Raw genomic sequence first — 20,224 nt, forward strand, 5'->3', positions numbered from 1 at the left:
ACCGGCACCGGCTTGACCGACGAATGATGATACACATCATGTGAAAAATTCTAGTTCTTATTTACTTTTGCATGCATCTAACAATAAAAAAGGTCAGTATTCTGATGAACTATCAGTAATTTTGTACGAAACAATGTCTTGCACGTATGAGGAAGCGCGCGCTTCGCGTGCGCCTTCGCGCGTAGTGTGTGGGTGGAAACCGCCATAACTCGCCGGAGACGCCCGGGCTGCGCGCGCTGACGCGCGCCCCGTGCGCGTTTGGGAGCGTACGTGCGGTTCGGGCCAACGTTACTAGAACAAACTTGGTTCGGGCTTAAGGGCAATCGGACACATCGTGCGTGAGGGTAAATTGTCTCACAACACGCGCCTCGGCATCATCAGCTATTCTCGAGGTGACACTCAAGGGAGTCGAGAGGATGTTTGCTAACAGCGAGCCACTTTTTTAAAGAATTAAAAAGGCATTTGACTTTCTTAACGCACTAGTTATTAAACATAAGACGGAAGAACGACACGGACACAGCGCTGTGTCCGTATCGTCCACTGTTAACTAGCACGCTACGAAAAAAAAAAAATAGATTACCAACACGCCCAAGCCTACGCGCTGTCAGGGTAAGGACATTTTTGGCGGGGTTTTCACTGTAGATACTATAGATTAGAACCGCAATATTTGCATTTTTACAGCATGGGCCTTACCCCCAAGAGCCCTGCGTGGGTCGGCGCATGGTGGCTCGGTTCCCTGGTGACCGCTGCCATGGGCCTCACCCTCGGCGTGATGGCCTGCTCGTTCCCGAAGTACCTGCCCGGTAAGGCCGCGGTAGCGGCGTGTGTCAAGACAAAACTTTCTTTGCGAGCGGTATTTCTTGGGCTAGTTCGAAAAAATAATAATGTTTTTGGGCGCGACTGACGAAGGTAAGTTAGTGAGGCACAAAGGAAACTACAAACGGAAGCGCACTGGCAACGGAAATTTGTTGAAAAATCCTGCTTATTTTACAAGCCTTCTTGAGTTATCTGACGCGTTCAATCGCGCCATCGAGTTTAGGAACGTTACTTTTTGCGACAAAGCAACAGGTGTGCCGACACGTGCGGCCCCTTCGTTGATTATACATCTTGTGGCTCGACGATTCCTCGCGTGTTTCTGTTTACAATGGCTGATTACGCGGCAATTTGAAAACAAGGTTTAGCGACAACAGTCACTGCGCAGTGTATCGATAGATGCCCCGCCCTCTACCGTGCAACGTTTTCATAAATCGCGTCCAAAAACCAGTAAACTTTCTTTGTGAATATCTCCTGGCCTTGCGGGTCGTGCTGCTGCTGTGTAATATAGAAGTGAATTCTAGGCACGCATTTCCCGTCTTACTTTCGCTTCGGTTTTCTACGCCCGTTGTCCATTTCAAATCGGCTTATAGCCCGTCTTAGGAAGCATTCTACGTCCCTTTCGCTTTTAAATGATCTCGCGGACGCCATACATACCACGCTGCGGCAAACGAGTGCAAGAGGCATAGAAAGAGACGTCGCGTAGAATTGACATACGGACGTGGGGTGAAGAACGAACGTGCGAAGCAGCTTCGCTGTGTGTCGCTCTGCGTCTGTACTATTACTCGTACGATATTAATACTGGAAAGTAGCGTGCCGAGCGTTAGGTCGAACATAGGAGCCGCCCTCCATAACATGGCATCCTGTGGCCACACGCTGCATTGTGTGATTTGTGACATGCTAGGAAAGACAAAATAGCTGTAAGCCCGTATGTCAATCGATATAATAATAATATTATCTGGGGCTTAACGTCCCAAAACCACGATATGATTATGAGAGACGCCGTAGTGGAGGGCTTCGGAAATTCCGACCACCTGGGGTTCTTTAACGTGCAACTAAATCTAAGTACACGGGCCTCAGACATTTTCGCCTCCATTGAAAATGCAGCCGCCGCGGCCGGGATTTGACCCCGCGACCTCCGGGTCAGCAGTCGAGGGTCACAACCACTAGACCACCGTGGCCGGGCCGTATGTCAATCGATGTCAAGCCGTCTCTTTGTCGCTGCCTCTGCTTTCTGCTTCTCAGTTTGTTTCCCTATTTCCACTTCTTAGTGGCTTTTTTTCGAGTGTAACCGTGTACCAACTTTCCGAACAGGCAACTCTCTTGAACCGCACGTCGATGCATGCATCTCGGTTTTTGACACCGTTAGACAGCAATCGAAATAACTCCTATTATTTATGTTCGTCACACAGTAACGTCGCGCAATACCAACTTGGGGGTCGATCAACCTAGAGAAACGGCCGCCAGGGCACCATGAGCGTGGCACGTAAGTCATGCTGTACATGACATGCGTGTCATGATTTTCATGTTAACTCGTGTTATTTATGTTCGTCACATGGTCACGTCGCAAGATACCAATTTTGGTGTATATAAATCTAGCGAAACGGTCGCCAGCGCCGCATGGAGCGTGGCACGTAAGTCATGCTGTACATGACATGCGTGTCATGATTTTCATGATAACTCGTGCTATTTATGTTCGTCCACACGGTCACGTCGGAAGAGACCAATATTGCTGTATATCAAGCTAGCGAAACGGCTGCCAGCGCACCATGAGCGTGGCACGTAGTCATGCTGTACACGACATGCGTGTCATGATTTCATGATAAACTCGTGTTATTATGTTCGTCACACGGTCACGTCGCAAGATACCCAATTTCGGTGCATATCAATCTAGCGAAACGGCCGCCAGCGCCCCATGAGCGTGGCACGTAAGTCATGCTGTACATGCCATGCGTGTCATGATTTTCATGATAACTCGTGTTATTTATGTTCGTCACACGGTCACGTCGCAAGATACCAATTTCGGTGCATATCAATGTAGCGAAACGGCCGCCAGCGCCCAATGAGCGTCGCACGTAAGGTCATGCTGTACATGACATGCGTGTCATGATTTTCATGATAACTCGTGTTATTTATGTTCGTTACACGGTCACATCGCAAGATGCCAATTTTGGTGTATATAAAGCTAGCGAAACGGCCGCCTAGCGCACCATGAGCGTGGCACGTAAGTCATGCTGTACATGACATGCGTGTCATGATTTCATGTTAACTCGTGTTATTTATGTTCGTCACACGGTCACGTCGCAAGATACCAATTTTGGTGTATATATCAATCTAGCGAAAACGGCCGCCAGCGCCCCATGAGCGTGGCACGTAAGTCATGCTGTACATGACATGGTGTCATGATTTTCATGATAACTCGTGTTATTTAACTTCGTCACACGGTCACGTCGGAAGAGACCAATATTGGTGCATATCAAGCTAGCGAAACGGCCCGCCAGCGCACCATGAGCGTGGCACGTAAGTCATGCTGTACATGACATGCGTGTCATGATTTCATGTTAACTCGTGTTATTATGTTCGTCACACAGTCACGTCACAAGATACCAATTTTGGTGTATATCAAGCTAGCGAAACGGCCGCCAGCGCACCATGAGCGTAGCATGTAAATCATGCTGTACATGACATTCGTGTCATGATTTTCATGTTATGACTTGTCATTTATGTTCGTCATACAGTCATGTTACGCCATACCAATTTTGGTGCACATTCGATTAACCAAGCGACCAGGAGAGCACGAAGTCGTAGGCGGCTAGATAGATAGATAGATAGATAGATAGATAGATAGATAGATAGATAGATAGATAGATAGATAGATAGATAGATAGATAGATAGATAGATAGATAGATAGATAGATAGATAGATAGATAGATAGATAGATACGGTCAAAGTCGCAGAAGTGCGCTAAGAAATGCTTCGCATTTAAAAACAACAAGTCGTGTTCACAAACGTGTACGCCATGATTGGAGAGGGGGGGGGGGGGAGGGGGTATCAATCATTCTAACTCGCACAGCTTTCTACCATATCATAACTGAATGCGGCCTACTGATGAGGAGATCCACTTACTATCAAATGCGTTGCGAATTTCGGGCTGGAAGTTGTATCCTCTATTCAAGCATCTCGCTCCCAGTCGTTGACGTGATGTGCTCTCACGTTCCAGGCTACGACGCGGCACGTGCCGAAAAGAGAAATGACCAAACGGCCGTCTCGGTCATCAGCATGATGCCGACGAGCGAGTTCGGCCAACGCATCACCGACATGCCCAAGGCGATACGCCGGCTCCTGACCAACGTGCCCTTCCTGTTTCTCTGCGGCTCATTTTCGTTCAGCCGTGAGTGGGCCACTTGAGATCGGTCGCAAAAGTGCCTCGAGTTTTGCAGTCCCGTCTTCTCCGTTCGAATAGCAATCTCAGCATCACCAAACCTCAGTATAGCCAAACCAGGGAGGAAGTCTTGTAACAGTCCTTGTTCGACTTTCGAGCATTTTGTTTCAGCTCGAGCGCTTGTTGAGAAACCGCCTGGATGTGTTCGTCGTCGAACGGCTTTCTTCTGACTGATCACGTTATTGGAAAACTAAGTTTGAAATACAAGCCCATAGCCAACAGACAAACCTAAATAATTTATCAATGTATTAACAAATTTATTAATTTCGTGCTAATAGTATATTAGAATCTGTACTTGCAAATTACATTACCTGTTAACCTGAGTTGCAATGCTGTTTGTATTCACTTCTATGAGCCCAGAACGAGCGGCGTTGCTAAGATTTTTTGGGAACGTTCCGTAAACATATCGAAATCAATTTATCATTAAATAATTAACTAGTTCATTCATTCACTCATTCAAACGTGTACAAGATTTCGCCTCTATTTCTCTGTTATCGTTTAATTAAAGTTCTCACGAAGAACACGAAAGCGACGGGAGCACCGGCATTCTGCAAAAGTGCGTGGTGACGTCTCAATTTCGAGCAATGTTGGATAAAATGCTCTCAACCACAAACCGTGTTGGCAAAAACGAAGTGGCTAAATTACGGATCTCATCAGTACGAATGCGTTTCGGTTTTGTCTTATTGTATTGACCCGTATTCGCAAAGAGAACATGGAATTTTTCGTAAGACAAAATTTCAGCCAATTACTGATGCGGGGCCTATATCATCAGCGAATGCGGTTGGCCAGTGAGAATGAACGCTTACGTACAACAGGCCTTGTGAATTGAATCCTAGAGTTTCTCTGCGCTGGTGTATATAGCGCCTGCAGCGTCGACTACACATCGCTCTATGATGCCGATCTCCAAGATAGTGCAACAAAATATGCGAACCTCTCTCGCGTGTTCTGTTTGATTGTAGATGCACTGCCATTCAACGAACCCATGGACGTCGGCACGGGGTTGCAAAAAGGACGAAATGTCTGCGTTGAAACTATTTTTTGTCGCAGAAATGTTCAGCACGGGCCTTACCGCAATGTTGACGAAGTTCTTCGAGTCGCAGCTGGGTCTGCCGTCTGCCAGGATTGCCTACATGGTCGGTAAGTAGTGGCTCACTCAAGGATGTCGTTTTTACACGTTTTTACATCGAAGCCGTCTCAGGCTAGCCTGTGCAGTATATAGTGTAGTAGTAGTCGCAGCCTGCGTCGGCAGAAAGCTCCTAGCGGGTACGTGCCATTGGCTGAGCCGTCAGGTCGCGTGATCGCCTATTTCCAATCTAGCCGTGGATTCACGACATCACGTGATCTCGCTAGTCAATCATATAGACTCGCGCGTATAGACGTCGCCGTGCCGAAGACTCAGCTTTGCCAGCTCGCGAAGCGGGGGCCGGGCGCCGGCGGCCCTCGCTGCCCTGAGTAGTGGCGACAGCCCGTTGTTGACGTGTTGCCTCCGTTTCACGAGTTCGCAGTCCGGAGCGCGCTGGGAGGTAAGCAGGGAGGGATGGCACGGGGGAAAGAATTTACGTCAGGGCGCATCATGACCGTGAGCGCGCGCGATGAAACGCGGTCGCTCGCTCCCGTTATTTGTGTGCGAGTGTGGCTTACTATCATGCTCGCTGCCGACTGTGGAGCTCGGCGCCGGCACGTCGCGGCACCCCGTGGGAAGAATCGCATCTGATCCAAACGCCGCACTTGGTATATGTCGGTTATTGGCCAATGGTATGCTATCTCCTGTTCGACGTCAAACAGTGGGCGCCGGAGGCTCCGAAGCCAGCGAGGACGGGTTTCTGTATGAAAAAAGGACGCCTGCGAAAATGCCAACTTTGCGTTCCGCTTCTAAACTCTGCCTGCCGCGCACTACTGCAGATTTGGCTGAGATGTTCATACCAGTATCTGCTATTCGCAAGATGTTTTCTCAAGTCCGAGCGGTGGCTCATACCCCCTTTAAGTGTGCACAGTGGGTAATACCGGCATTTAAAAAAAAAAAAAACTAGTAGCGACCGTTAGCGCAGGTAACGCTCCATTTGTTAGTACGTGGTACGCCAAATGCGTGTATCCAGGGCTAACATAATAGAAATTAAGCATAGGCTTACCTACAATTACGCCAAGAATGCACTAATGAACTAACGTGACCGCAACGCATCGTAAATCATCGATTCGGTCGCAGTGAACTTGCCATCATCTGCGCCGATAAACGAATATGTCGAGATAACTCAACCAAGCTAACTCGAGCTGATCTTTCCCCGCAGGGCCCATCGTGCTCGTCGGTGGAGGTTTCGGCGCCATCATCGGTGGAGCGCTAGTGAGCCGCTGGAACCTGGACTACGAGGGCATCATGCGCCTCTGCATGTACAACTGCTGCTTCTCCTGGTTCGGCGTGCTCATCTTCACGTTCAGCTGCCCACAGGGCATTTACGCCACGCCGGATGGTTTTGTAGGCGAAGTGTGAGTTTGCCGGCGTGGTCACAGCGCACATTCGAGAACGACCGTATTGACAAGCGCTTAATCCTCTACGTTTGATGTGACTGAGTTTCACCGATAAAAACTGTTACTACCATACGTAGCAGGCCGCGCCACAATGTTTTGAAACTTACGCGATTGTTTCATACTTTTTGCGCGCTCCATGTATGTGTAGTCTCCCCTTTGTCCGTTGTCGTCGTCGCACCTTACACTTCAAATATACTGAACTAGAGTGTGCTAAAACAGGGGAGTGCTCGGAACGAACTTCAAAAAGTGAAGCCCAAACAGGGTCAAGCCGCCTGTGGCGCTGCGATCGGTAGATTGCAATGTTTCGTCCTTTAAAGGGACACTAAAGGCAAATATTAAGTCGAGGTTGATTGTTGAAATAGCGGTCCAGAAACCTCGTAGTGCTGCTTTTGTGCCAAGGAAGTGCTTATTTTGAATTAAAATCACGTTTTTAGTGGTCCGCATCGCGTTAGCGCGCTTCAAATCTCCCGCCTGAAAATACGACTCTCATACGTCACTGCTGCCGTGCCCAACGTTGCCCGCTTTTACTGCGCGGCCGCCGACACTAGTAGCAGCCGAGCGGAAGTAGCGGGACCCACAGTAGCAACAACGGCGCTGCGGCAAAGACTTGCTCGGATGGGCACATTCAAAGCCGTCACCAAGTTGCGGTTGGTCTCGTAATCCTCAGTACGAAAGTGCAGCGAGCACACACGCAGAGGTTTTGACTGTTTAGCACACTGGCGTAATGGCATGACACTAAGCCACTTCGAGCGTAAGGGTTCATTCCGCGGCACCCAGTGAAAAGACACACCGGTTTCCTTGCTGCAGCACTGGCGTTGTGCACCATTCGGGCATCCGGCAATATCACACGCATGCGGCATTTTGTCGAACTTTCTGTCAGAGCGACTTTCACGAGCGCGCAAAACACGCACGGCAGTACGCGATCCCGAAACTACCACTGAGACGGGCGAGGCACAGTTAAGCGAAAACGAAACCTTTGAACCACGCGCGCCGTTCCCCATGGCAACGCCACGGAGGTTTTGTTTTCCATGAATGAAGCGGAAACGAACAAACAGCATTTTATTACGTCTTTTGATGCTCGGAATGTTTTTTTACTGCTGCTAGTTTGATTACTAGTGATTTATTGTAGGCCGACTTCCCTACGTCATCGGGATCACTTCGAAAATGTCCCACTCGTGGCGCTCATCATGTGATGCATTTAGCTTAATTTCTCGGTAAGTAGGGCACTGCTGTTGATAATATTGCCGTTTTAGAAGTTGTCATACATTGGGCTTTCACTCTGACATAAATTGTTATTTGCCTTTAGTGTCCCTTTAAGAGTTGCGCGTGGCTCCGCCGAAAGGGATAACTGCGCTACCTGATACACATGTACCAACCAGACACACACACAGGCGCAGACTTGCCAACCAAGTCTGCGCCTGTGTGTGTGTCCGGTTTGTACGTGTGTGTCAGGTAGCGCAGTTATCCCTTTTGTGTTAAGATGCACCAACTCGCCCAGCAACAAGTTCTTCTAAATTGCTCCGACAAAGTTGTGCAGGGTTAGAATGCCTGCTTCCCCCTCAAAAGGCTCGGTTAGAATCGCATCTGTTGATGGTGGATATTTATTTTTAGTGTCGCTTGTCATAGCTGTATTGGTTTTCCTTGACACCCCTCCCCCTCCATCCTGTGGGGAACCCTGTGCATGCCTATGGGCATGAAAGCAGGCTCGACAACTCGGACATTCGTGTGCCTCGCAAAAATTAGTTGGTAGTAGCATCGCACGGCATGAAGCTCAAGACAACGCTGCAGCAAAAGTACATGCCTGTTCAGTGCGACAACACGCGTTCACGCCATTCTACAAACGGGGCCGTATGTGGACCCTGTTTTCCGCTGCGTACATCACCGCGGAAGCACGGATGAGAGCGCCATTCGGTAGTGTTGAAATGCACTGGGTGGTCGGTCACGTGCGCCTGCATGCGGACTCAAGAGCGTGTACAATTAGCAGCGGTTCGCGAGCGGGTTCTGCTATTTTCGACACTGTCCAATGACGCCATCTTGTGAAATTCGCCATCTTGTGAAATCTCCTAGATCCAGAGGGCTACTAACCAGAGGGCAGCTATGTTTGACGAGAAATGCCGCGAGTACAAAATTTGAAAATATGCCGGAATTTGAGTGTCCAGAATAGTAGCCCAGCCTTGACAGCCGAGTTATGTGTAGCGAGAATAACTCGGCGAATGATCTGAGCAATGTTATTCACGCTGAAAAAAAGTCAATACATTTAGCATTCTGAGAAACATGTTCCGACGTTTCAACGCATAGCATAGCTATCACTTTGCCCGCGGTGTTGAGTGCTGCAACCTATGAACATGTGGACTGCCTGAGAGGTGTCTTCTTCCGCAGATACGATATTTTCGGCAATGAGCGTTCCTTACACTGATTACACTTAGGCGCAGTTAAATACATGAACTATTACTTGCGCCTCAAGTATTTCGCTTTGTTGCAGAGTGACGTCGAGCTTCAGTTGGCATTGCAACGCCGACTGCAACTGCACGGCCAGCCTCTTGAACCCGATATGCGGCGCTGATGGCGTGGTCTACCTGTCTCCTTGCTTGGCGGGCTGTCACAGGGATCTTCAGGTCAAAGACCTTAAGGTAAATGTCTCTCTCATAAGCTCGAGAGCAATCTTGGAGACATTTAGTACAGCATAAGGTAGCGGAAAATATAAAAGAAGGAAACACTAAGCAACAGTGCTTCCCCATTCTCCCTGCATTTACATTCTATTTGATCCAATGTATTGTTGTCTAGCTGGTACGTTGTAATGGCGAAGAATGCAGCAGTCAAGCGAGTAACGATTCTACTCGTTATTCGGCAAACGTTTACCCAGCAGTGTAAAACCAATGAAGCACGAGTGTAGCGAGCACGCGAGCGAAAGTCGTCTGAATCCAATGCGGAAAAGCGTCTCCCCTTTATACGTGCGTCATCGAACACTACAGTGGGATCACTTGGAATGCGTAAAGTCTGCAATGCATGTGCACTGCTACGAGTCGCGCAAGGAGTCAGTGATGGGGCTGACAGATAACATTCGAGAAGGTGTGAGACCTATCATAGGCTTGCGTGCAAGAATATCAGACATGCGACAAAGCAGCAGACTTGAGAATGTAGAATTTTTCAGCGTGTGTGAGCAGTAATCTTCGTATCTTCGACATTCTCGTTTCAGCAATCCGTTATATCTGGACATTGCGACTATTTCAAGTACATACAGGGTTTGTCCTAACAGTAATGTCAGTGATTATATTGTAAAGCGTCTGTACCTCACACACGCTTGAACTGGTTCATATTGGTGGAGGGGGAAGTTAGCCTACGCATGCGCAGTAGCACTGTCGTCTGCTACCATGTGGAGAGTAAGAAGAGACTTGTCCGTGAAACTCGATTTAGTTTCCCGTGAAAGCCACAATGCAGCGCTCGTTGGATCAAAGGATTTCCATCAAGTTTAGTGTAAAACTCGGCAATTCGGGAGTGGAAACTTCTCCTGTGATAAAGGGCCTTAGGGATAATTGCTATAATAACGTCAAGTGTACCGGTGGCATAAGGCCTTTTTAGAAGGTCGTAAGGAGACCAGCGGTGAGGCCCTCCCTGGACGGCCGTCGACGACCATCACCGATGACAACGCGCCAGTCCACACCACCACCATCGTGACCACCTTCCTTGTCGATTCAAATGTTCCAAGAGTTCCCTAGCTGTCCTAAAGTCCTGACATGACTCCTCCAGACTTCCTTTTCTTTCTGCGCCGAAAGACTACTATACCAATGACATCATTTCGGGACAGTTGACAAAGTCAGAGGCTTGCACCAAGGCTTTAAGGGACATTCCGGAGGAGGCCTAGCGTGACGCCTTTGAAGCCTGGAAATCTCACTAGAAGCAATTCATCGTCGCAGGAGGAGCCTATTTTGAAACCTTTAATTGTGTTGTACTGATCTGATCAATACATCTTTTTTAATCAACTCAGTGACATTAGTTTTCGGACAAACGCTAGGTATAAATACGCGGCTGAACTAACGTGCTTTGTTGGGATACAGCGAAGCTCTTTCGCTTCTTCGTTTTTGACGCGACACCCGGGGTGCTCTTCTGGACGCTGTCAAATTCCGCCATATTGTCAAATTTCGTAATGGCGGAATTTTAAGCCAACCATAGAGGCCGTCCCTTATGAAATAGTGAGACAAGTTCAAAAAAGAAAGTCTAATGACTTTTGACATATCAATCATTTGACGCTCTAATGTCATTCAAAAACATATTGTCCACCGTCATTTTGATGCGTAACAAATTTCTGTTTTGGACATATATGTAAGTGCACCATGAATACGAACCATGCATAAGAACAGTCCCTAATTTTTATCACAACAATAACGAACTTTTTTTTTTCTGTACGTCACCCATTGTCCACAGTTCCAATTCTTCCCCGCCCCCCAAAATCCTTCGCGACGCCGTGCGGATAATCCCCACTTTCCTTCGTTAACTTCTACTGGACAAATGGGCAACACGGGCCCCTGAGCGAGTGTTCGCAGTGTCACTTGATCATATCTCTTCATATTTGCATATGCGATCGACTCATGCATTTTAAAAATAAGGAAATGCTTACTTCGAAATATACGGCAGGTAATATAATAAATCTTGCTCCGGTCGTCAGCAATTCTTCGATCGCCGGTGCATGGGCGATAATGTAAAATATTTACGCATTCTACTGAAACACGATATTTGTGTACATTGCAAGACAAATTGTTTATTGCCTGTAGTCTCTGAAAGACGAACTTGTCTATTGTGATAAACTGATTTTACGGTGGCAATTAAGGCTATTTAACTTCTTTCTTGTGATGCGCGTTTTGACATTAGGAACGGCATCTGAAAGTCTGAACACTTCAGTCACCAGAAATTAAATGCACATGGTCATTTGACTATTTGATGTACACTTAATGTTAAACGACATTAGGCTTTGCATGTCTAATGCCTGTCTAGTGACTCATCAGGAGCGCACTTAGTCGACATGAGACACTCAAGACTCCTTTTCATTCGCTTCTTCGTTTTTGACGCGACACCCGGGGTGCTCTTCTGGACGCTGTCAATTCCGCCATATTGTCAAATTTTGTAATGGCGGAATTTTAAGCCAACCATAGAGGCCGTAACAGACCTCTGGGCCAATGAGTGTGATGATCAACGGCGGAATATGACAACATGACAGAATTCGACAATGTCAAGAATAGCACCGCCAGATGCGCACGGCGCGATTGGCAACTTCCGCCTGCCGTCTGTGAGGCGTGTGATGCGAGGTCTTAATGGCCGAGTTATAAGCGGAAATGAAATGTAGACCGGAAAGAAGTACAAAACGAAGCTTAAAAGGGGGCCCTGCAACACTTTTTCAAGTAATCAGCAAATAACTTTCTTATTGCCTCACGAATCGGCTGCCGCAAAGAACTTAGAATCCGTTATGTACGAGCGGAGTTACACGGATTTGCCGCACGCTTTAAGCGCGTTTCTCTCCTTTCGCGCGAGCGAGCGCGCTGAAAGCTACGCAGGGGGAGGAATGGCAAGGAGGTAAGAAGCTACGTCTGTTCGTCAGTCCGCGTCATCACCTTGAGCACTTTTTCTTTTCTTTTATTCAAACACGTGGCTTACTTTCAGTGTGATAGCGAGTGCGTGCACGGGCACGCGGCGGCATCCCACGGCGGCCGTGGTGACTATGCAGCCCACGATGGTCAAATCAGCCAATGGCCGTGGACTTTGGGTTTATGACGGGGTCATTTGGGTTTATGGCGTCATTTGTCTAGAGAAGAGCGAGCGATTTCTAGCCGACTTTGAGAATTTATCGTAAATTTCAGGACGCGTGTCGCGCTATAATGTTTCGCTCACACGCCCTCGGGAGCATCGACTACCGATCGGCACCGTTTTCTGATCATGCTGAAAAAGTGCTGAAGGGCCCCTTTAAGAAACGGGAAGCAAAAGTCAGCGGTAAACGTAAGACAAGTGCTTACCCGCAGGTAACTTGATCATCTCTAAGCGGCATAAAGTAAGTTACGCATGAACGCATTGCATCTGCTGCAATTATTTTTGAACGTGGAACCTGTTCGGTCAGACAGTGGCATCCACAATCAGTCAATAAACGTGGCAAATTTCACAAATAAAGCTCCGCTTTTAAAACGTATAACTGTAACTGGGATTAACAGTAATTGCAGCAAAGCTAACAATACCAAGGAACATGACCGTGGATAGCGCTAGCAAAGCATTTTTAGGAGTGGAATGGTCGTCTTCTCGATGCGCACGCTATGCAGATGTACAGCGGCTGCACGTGCATCAACGGCACGATGAGCGAAGTTCCCGGTGTGAGCTCCGACCGGCTGCTTCTGGAGCCGTGCAAGCGACGCGTTCGCGATGCCCAACCGACTGCGCTCTGCTCTTCCCGTTCCTGGCTGGCGTCTTCCTGTCGCTCAGCGCGTGCTTCCTCAACGCTGCTCCGTCCACGGCGGCATCAATCAGGTACACTCTTTGACAGATGGAACCTGCAACTTAGCCAAAAAACATTACGTGCTCGTGCTTTGGCATTGTGGCTTCAGTAAGCAGAGATACTGCGAAGGGTGGTTGTTCGGGCTCATTGGAATTTCATAATGAACGAGGGTAAAGCGCGAATAAACGGACGACGTGGACGAGCGCTGACGAACAAGCGCCTGCCGTTTGCCGGGCGAGCACTTATGGAACGCCCTCGCACGAGGGCCTTCAGGGCCATTGTAAATACATTAGGTAACAGTAGCCAGTCGTGTTGGCATCTGTTCTGTACGTACGCAAGCGTGATAAGGCTTCTAAGGCGAAAGACTTGGATGCCTCATCAAACGCAAAAATTGAGCGTCACAACACGAGTAATGCAAAACCTTCTCACGCGATGACGGCATCATATGACGTCATCATGCCTTCACAAATCGCAAAAATTACTGACGTTACTATGTAATTGCTATGACGTCGCATAATGACGTCATCAAAGACATCGTCACTGGGTCAAAGGTGAGCCGAGCAAAACCACGTTAGGTGCAGAAAGCTTTCGGGGGGGGGGGGGGGGGGGGGCGAGTATTAAGATAACCCAGCACCAGATGCCGTACGACGATTTATTAGGAGACAGCGACGTCTTAAACAGTTGAGGTAGCACCGGCAGAACACGAAGGTAGATCGCGCGCACAGCAATAATAGACGCGGAAAGTCTTCTTCTTTCTCTCCCTCATTACAGTAGTAGTAGTAGTAGTAGTAGTAGTAGTAGTAGTAGTAGTAGTTGGCGTGAAGGAGGTCGCGTGACCGGAGAATGGAAATTAATAAATAAATCAATAAAATGAAACGATGATGATGATGACTTTCATTACAAACTACCGGAAAAGCAGTGCAAACTTTTATCAATTACATTAATTACATGCTTACCTTAATTGTAATAAACTGGGGCCCTCTCACCTAGGCGCATGAGAGGGTAGTGTAGGTAACAGGAAGTTCGCACTCCGTCGGGCTCGGGTGGGCCTTCGACAAAGTCAGCGGGCCCGGGCGGGCTCGGGCTCGGAAATACGGCCCGTGCACAGCTCTAACAGGAAGCGCGCACTTGGCAAGATTCCGGCCGCACCGGTGCAAATCACGTGACACGAGGCATTCCCTAAAACGACATTCCCTGAGACGGCAGGTCGCGCGATCTCGCGTTACCCAATCAAGTGTAAGCGCGCATATTTGAAATCTAGCGACGGATTCACGACATTTACAATACCACGTGATCTCGCGCGTGCCACTCACATACGCTCGTGCGCTTACAGCTTCGCTGTCCGGCGGTTTTCACGGCATGAAACTGGCTGAACGTATTTTGTTCTAAGTATGGCTGACAAAGTTCCACTTAGAGGCGATGCATTCTCCATTTGCACTTACGCAGGTGCGTAAAGCCCGCTCAGCGGTCGCTGGCGCTCGGCATCAGGCAGGTCATCGGACGCCTTGTGGGTGAGTATGCCTGCCTCTGTACAGAGAAGGCGCAAGCTCAGGAGTAAATTGAGGCTTGAAGAGTTATAGGGGAATGTCGCTGGAGCCAACGTTTCCACTACTGGACATGCCAACGTTTGCTCCAGAGACATTTCTTGTTCAAGGATTTCCGGGTCTGTACAAGTACATGAAGGGACCCTTAAGCGGTATTTACGATCTTTTGCAAACTCGTTGAGTCAGTGGCGTAGGTTTCGAGGATCACTAAGAGACCGTTTCAAGCACTCTGCGTCAAGTGCATAATAATTAGTGTTTCAAACATGCGCATCGCTACAGAACACAGTGAATCGCAGCACCGAGATTTCAGCCGCCCCGGTTTTGGAACGTAGCATTGTTTTATTTTATTTTATTTTTTGACGTCACTCATGCGACCGAAGCGTTTGTTCTGGAGAACATGCGGGGATCAACTAACGTTGAGCGCGTCCTTCGCGATCTACGACCTACTGGCGGAGCATTGCGTAAGGAGCCCCGAGCGAATTTGAAAAAATAAAAAAAAAATAAATAAATAAATAAAATAAATGTTTGGGAGAAGGGCGACCAAGTCGCCCATAGCTTGCGTGGCCGAATACGTTGGTTTTAAATTATGGTGCGAATGATTTACTCAAGGTAGTCTAACTGCTTATCTAAATGAAAAAAAATCCTTTCCAGGAACCCTTCAATTCAAGCCCACGTGTGTAGTCGTTATATTGCAGCCGACATCTTAAACGATTATCGAAGTGGCTCGCAAATCTCGGAAAACAATTTCTAGGACTGCGGGGAAACCACGTGAAATGAGTGATTTAGCATTTTCAAAATACTAACCAGGAAAAAGGCAAGCAACATTGTTTCTGTTGTTCATATAGCTCAGCATATTTGCCTTGCTATATTTTGTACTGAGGACGTTTATGTTCGAGTCGCCGGCTTGCTGTTCTGCAGGAATGAATGCCCGCATATTCCCACAAAGCGCGTGCACAAAACTACTCCAAGCAGTCCCAATATTTGGCATATATGAGAAAGCGCCTCCCCAATCATACGGAAGGGTAAGGAACGGACAGCTTTGTGCATCCGTTACTATAACCTCTTAAAGGTAAGGGGGGCCCTTCGGAACTGTAGTTAGCGTAAAATTTACTGCCTTGCTAGCGCCAAAGACAGCCATGCGAAAGCCAATGCTCTCACGAGACACTTGACGTTCATTCTATTGTCTTGTTACTCCTTATTACTTGTTCGCTATCAGTAGCCTATAGATTCGCCACTACTACAAAATAGGTTGAAGTTTTGCGGAAGTCACGGACGCAAGTTACGGAGATAACACATCTCACGCAACTAGATTCACATTTGCTTCACACTATGCACTAAATATCACATATCACTTCTAATCGCTTCGCGTACCCTTACCCCACTAAATAACCTATCCGCCTCCCACCCCCATCTCATTGAAGCTTCTTCAACGCACCAGGTGTGCCCAACCTCAGGGATCGGTCCCTCCTTTCGGCATCATTCCTGCTCACTCAGCAGACAACGGATTTCTTTTTACATTTACTCATAACCCTATAAGGCTCCCGCCTTAATAAGTAGACCCATTCACAAGAGTGTACGGACAAGCGCGTCTGTAGCATGTCTGGCAGCCTAGATCATGAGATTCGCTTTAATTACTTCTTCTAGAGGTATCCCTTGTCTGTTCACTTGTCTGCATTTCTTTTACGTACGCTTTCGCGCGAATACGTCCGATTATTTACGCAATCTACAGGTCGCATCTCTAACACATTCGGCCACGAACTGTTGCTTAAAGGTGAGCTAATTCGTAAGGATGTACAAATGTGGGAGGAGATGGTGTCTGTGACATCAAACAAATTGCCCGTTGAAAACACGGACGGTCCGTGTTTTCAACGGGCAATTTCTTTGATGTCATGGATCACCAACAAGCCCAAAATGCTGCTCTCGTGGTGACAGTGCTCTCCCTTTTCCAGCATGTGTCTGCATGCTATTTCCTGTAAGAGAACCTGCTAGTACCGTAAACATGTTCAGATCACACACGCTTACTCTGGACGCCACTCACGAATTAATTTGGCGTCCGGAGTAAGCCGTAATAACGGGGCATGGGTGGCAAGCGCACGAAAGAACAGGCTGAGGTAATATGATGGTTTTGCTTCATCCTTTCCTCCATATCCGCTAGTCCTTGGCATTAGATGGCTGCCTACTAGAAGCGCTATAGCCCCTTGCCTTCTCGAGTACAGTGTTTCGTGGAACAGAAAGGATCGTGGCTGCAGCCAATTTTAATGCATCCACTGCTAGACCGAATCGGTTTTACTTGCTAGCTTAAGTTACGAGCAAAACTGATTTCGGCCTTATTCGCTTACAAATAGTGCCTGACGTAACCGCTGAAGCGACGCCACGCCACGCGGGGCTGCGTAATAAAAGGCATATACGTATGAGAAATATCAGTGGTGTGTCCGATTTCTCTTGATCTGATTACAAGATGCATTCCGTGGTGGTACTGCGCGAGTCTGGTGGTGCGGAGCATGACTAGAAGGTTTACCAGACCTATCTGTTCTTCTTACAGGGTCCATCCCGGCACCAGTGATCTTCGGTGGCATACTGGACCAAACGTGCTTGTCCTGGCATCAGTCGTGTGGCAAAAGCGGCAACTGCATCGTGTACGAGAACGAAGGGATGTCCCGCGGCCTCTTCTACGCGCTGGCTGTCACTCTCTCCATTAACATGATGTGCTACTACGCGTCCCTCGTGTCCCACCGACGCCACACCCGCCAGCGCGCCATGGCCAAGAAAAGCCGCGCGTTGCGCAGGAACTGACCGAGGCTATCACGGCTAGGCTGCTACGAGGTCGCCGGGGAAGCACCGAGTCTTCTCCCGTGTAGCGCTGCTTTCGTACGCAGAGCGTTATTGCACACGCAACCGTTGCAAGGAGACAGCGTGCGACGTGATCGCGCACCAGTTTGTGCTTAGAGATTGAAGGGCATAGCCACGGCCGCTCCGTGGCATAGCTCTCCGTTTTGCAGTGGCCTCAATTATGGAACTGTACTATTGCAATAAATAATAATGCCCAGTGCGTAAAGCGCGTATATGAAATCAAACTTCCATGCTGATGTAACGTAAAATTCGTGAACACGGGGCGTCGCTGGAGCCGACGTTTCGACACACGGACTTCCTTTTGCAACGCTGTAACTGTAGCCTTGGAGCTGATGTAAGTAGTTCGGCAGCCCCCCCCCCCCCCAATTTGGAGGTGCAAGCGGATATACTTTCCATGGTCACGTGGGTCATCTTTAAACCTGTAGCGGCATCATCATCATCATTCACGATCATCATCGTTTTACCATTACGCGCCGCGCCTCTCGCGCAGCTCATGCCTAGCGCTCGAGGCGCGAGCAGTTAAGAACGAGCTCACGTTCCTGGCTGTCAGGACGCCGGCAGCCGCTGTCGCTCTGCTTACAAGGGCCTTCTAATAAAGTGGCGAGACTTCGGCACGGCCACGTCGGCCGCCTTCACGTCTCTCTCGCTACAATTGGTGACCCGGAGAACACGCCTTTCGCCGAGCGGCCTCCTGCCATGCTTCCGCGACTCTGCCCTCCAGTTCCGCCGTTTCACCCGGCCTACCCACGAGCGTGGTTCTGGCAGCTCGACGCCTGCCTCGCGGTGAATGGCGTCACTTCGCAGCCACTGATGCACGACATGCTTGACGCCCTCCCAGCTGAGCTGCGTCATCTGTCCGCCGCGTCGTCATCCAGCCCGCAGCCATACGACGACCTCTGCGCTGCGGTGCTGGCTCGCTATGGCGAGACGTACCGCCCGCTACCGGGGACCCGTGAGTTACGGGTTTCCCCTCCGTCAACGCGAGCGGTACCACCGGCCCGCAGCCCTCCCATGACCTCGACCTACCTTCCCCGGCCATGTCTCTTTCCACCTCTCGCCCGGCCACCAGCGCAGCGGTTCCCGCGCCGGACGACCCGCCCGGCGATGTTCAAGTTCCCACGCCCGAGGTCTCCGCGCCCGACGTCGTTGCTGCTGCCATCCACCAGTCCCCCACGAGGTGCGTTGCTTCGACGCCCTCGGCCGACGGTCCACCAGGCATGCCCGCCATCCGCCCGTCGTCCCTGTCCTCGCCGGCTCACGACACCCTGACCTCAGCTTCCACGCTGGCTACCTTGCCGCACGACCTGGAAGCTGACACGGACAACCTCTCGCCCGCTGTGCGCCCCTCGCTCGCGGAGGTTTCGCCGTCGACGATACCCGAGCGTGACCTTCCATCGACCTCAGAGCTCTGCGTTTCTTGCCAGCAGCGATCCGCATCGCCCTCGACGTCTCCCGCAGCAGCAGTGCGTGCCCCTCACCAACTTCGGCCGAACATGCGGGACGCGGCAACGATGACGGAACCGCCTGAGGATGACATGCCTGTTTCATCAAAGGCAGCACCGCATGCAAATGTCACGCCTGCCACGACGGCAGACGTGCAGTATTCCGACCTGCGCACGTGCCCTCATGTGCCGTCTACCGTAGATGCTTCACCGAGCGCAGCTGCACCGTCAGAACCTGCAGAGACTACGCTTGCTCGGTTGCACCACGGGTTTCCTCCGGAGCTTTTGACACACGACGCCGCCCACACGACATCTGAGCACCATCCAAGCGCGCTGATCACAACACCGACGATGACCAATCGCACCACAGGCGTACAGCGCACAATGCTACGACGTTTTGGGTGTCTTACGACAGGACATGCCAGAACCTGTGCAGGGCCGCATGCATGCCGGCGCGTTCGATGTGCCCCAGCGCAATCCTCCGCGCTGAGCCCCCAATTCCGTCGCAAGGCCGTATTCTGCTCACTCCACCGTACACGACGGCGTTTCGTCTCGCGCCGAAGACAACGTGCACCGAGTGCGCGCAGTGGTTCCCTTCGCCGATCTTGCCGGTGTAGCGTCTGTCATCGCCTCCAGTCATTTTTGTTGGTTCGGCTCCGACGTGCACGGCCTCGGGTGCATTCGCTCCTGCTACAGCGTCCATTCGTTGCGACTCCCGCCCTCTACGCTTCTCCCAGAGCCGCCCGCCAGAGACCCAATGGTTCCCGACAGTCCTTCACCGTTGACGACCTAGTACTGTCCACGGACATTTTGTCTCGCGTCACCAGCCTTGTATATACGCCCCATAGTTTTTCATTTCGGCTTCATTTCTGCGGGGGGAGTTAATCTGTAGCGGCATCATCATCATCATCACGATCATCATCATCGTTTTACCATTTACGCGCCGCGCCTCTCGCGCAGCTCATGCCTAGCGCTCGAGGCGCGAGCAGTTAAGAACGAGCTCACGTTCCTGGCTGTCAGGACGCCGGCAGCCGCTGTCGCTCTGCTTACAAGGGCCTTCTAATAAAGTGGCGAGACTTCGGCACGGCCACGTCGGCCGCCTTCACGTCTCTCTCTCGCTACAAACCCATTGTTTAT

At 49.8% G+C, this 20,224-nt stretch overlaps 1 protein-coding gene across 2 annotated transcripts; it reads left to right on the forward strand.

Moving 5' to 3' along the window:
- The first annotated feature begins 685 nt into the window (after positions 1–685).
- LOC119377172 (solute carrier organic anion transporter family member 4C1-like) lies at positions 686–17,400 on the forward strand. Of its 2 annotated transcripts, XM_037646756.2 has the most exons (8): positions 686–803; positions 4,035–4,205; positions 5,304–5,393; positions 6,542–6,737; positions 9,262–9,409; positions 13,079–13,283; positions 14,698–14,762; positions 17,338–17,400. In XM_037646756.2, exons 1-7 carry the CDS (start codon positions 752–754, stop codon positions 14,703–14,705), a joined length of 870 nt encoding a protein of 289 aa, XP_037502684.1. In that variant the 5' UTR covers positions 686–751; the 3' UTR covers positions 14,706–14,762; positions 17,338–17,400. The 2 variants fall into 2 exon arrangements, with proteins under 2 accessions (XP_037502684.1, XP_049267505.1); XM_049411548.1 differs by lacking the exon at positions 4,035–4,205.
- The last annotated feature ends 2,824 nt before the right edge of the window (positions 17,401–20,224 follow it).

The sequence above is a fragment of the Rhipicephalus sanguineus genome, unplaced genomic scaffold, assembly GCF_013339695.2.
Source record: "Rhipicephalus sanguineus isolate Rsan-2018 unplaced genomic scaffold, BIME_Rsan_1.4 Seq379, whole genome shotgun sequence".
In the NCBI taxonomy this organism is placed as follows: domain Eukaryota; kingdom Metazoa; phylum Arthropoda; class Arachnida; order Ixodida; family Ixodidae; genus Rhipicephalus; species Rhipicephalus sanguineus.

Bases quoted from the DNA above. Each gene is read 5' to 3' on its own strand.
- LOC119377172 (XM_037646756.2), top strand. From the start codon at position 752: ATGGGCCTCACCCTCGGCGTGATGGCCTGCTCGTTCCCGAAGTACCTG. The intron at 804-4,034 runs GTAAGGCCGCGG...CTCACGTTCCAG, and splicing joins GTTCCCGAAGTACCTGCCCG to GCTACGACGCGGCACGTGCC. The intron at 9,410-13,078 runs GTAAATGTCTCT...CACGCTATGCAG, and splicing joins TTCAGGTCAAAGACCTTAAG to ATGTACAGCGGCTGCACGTG.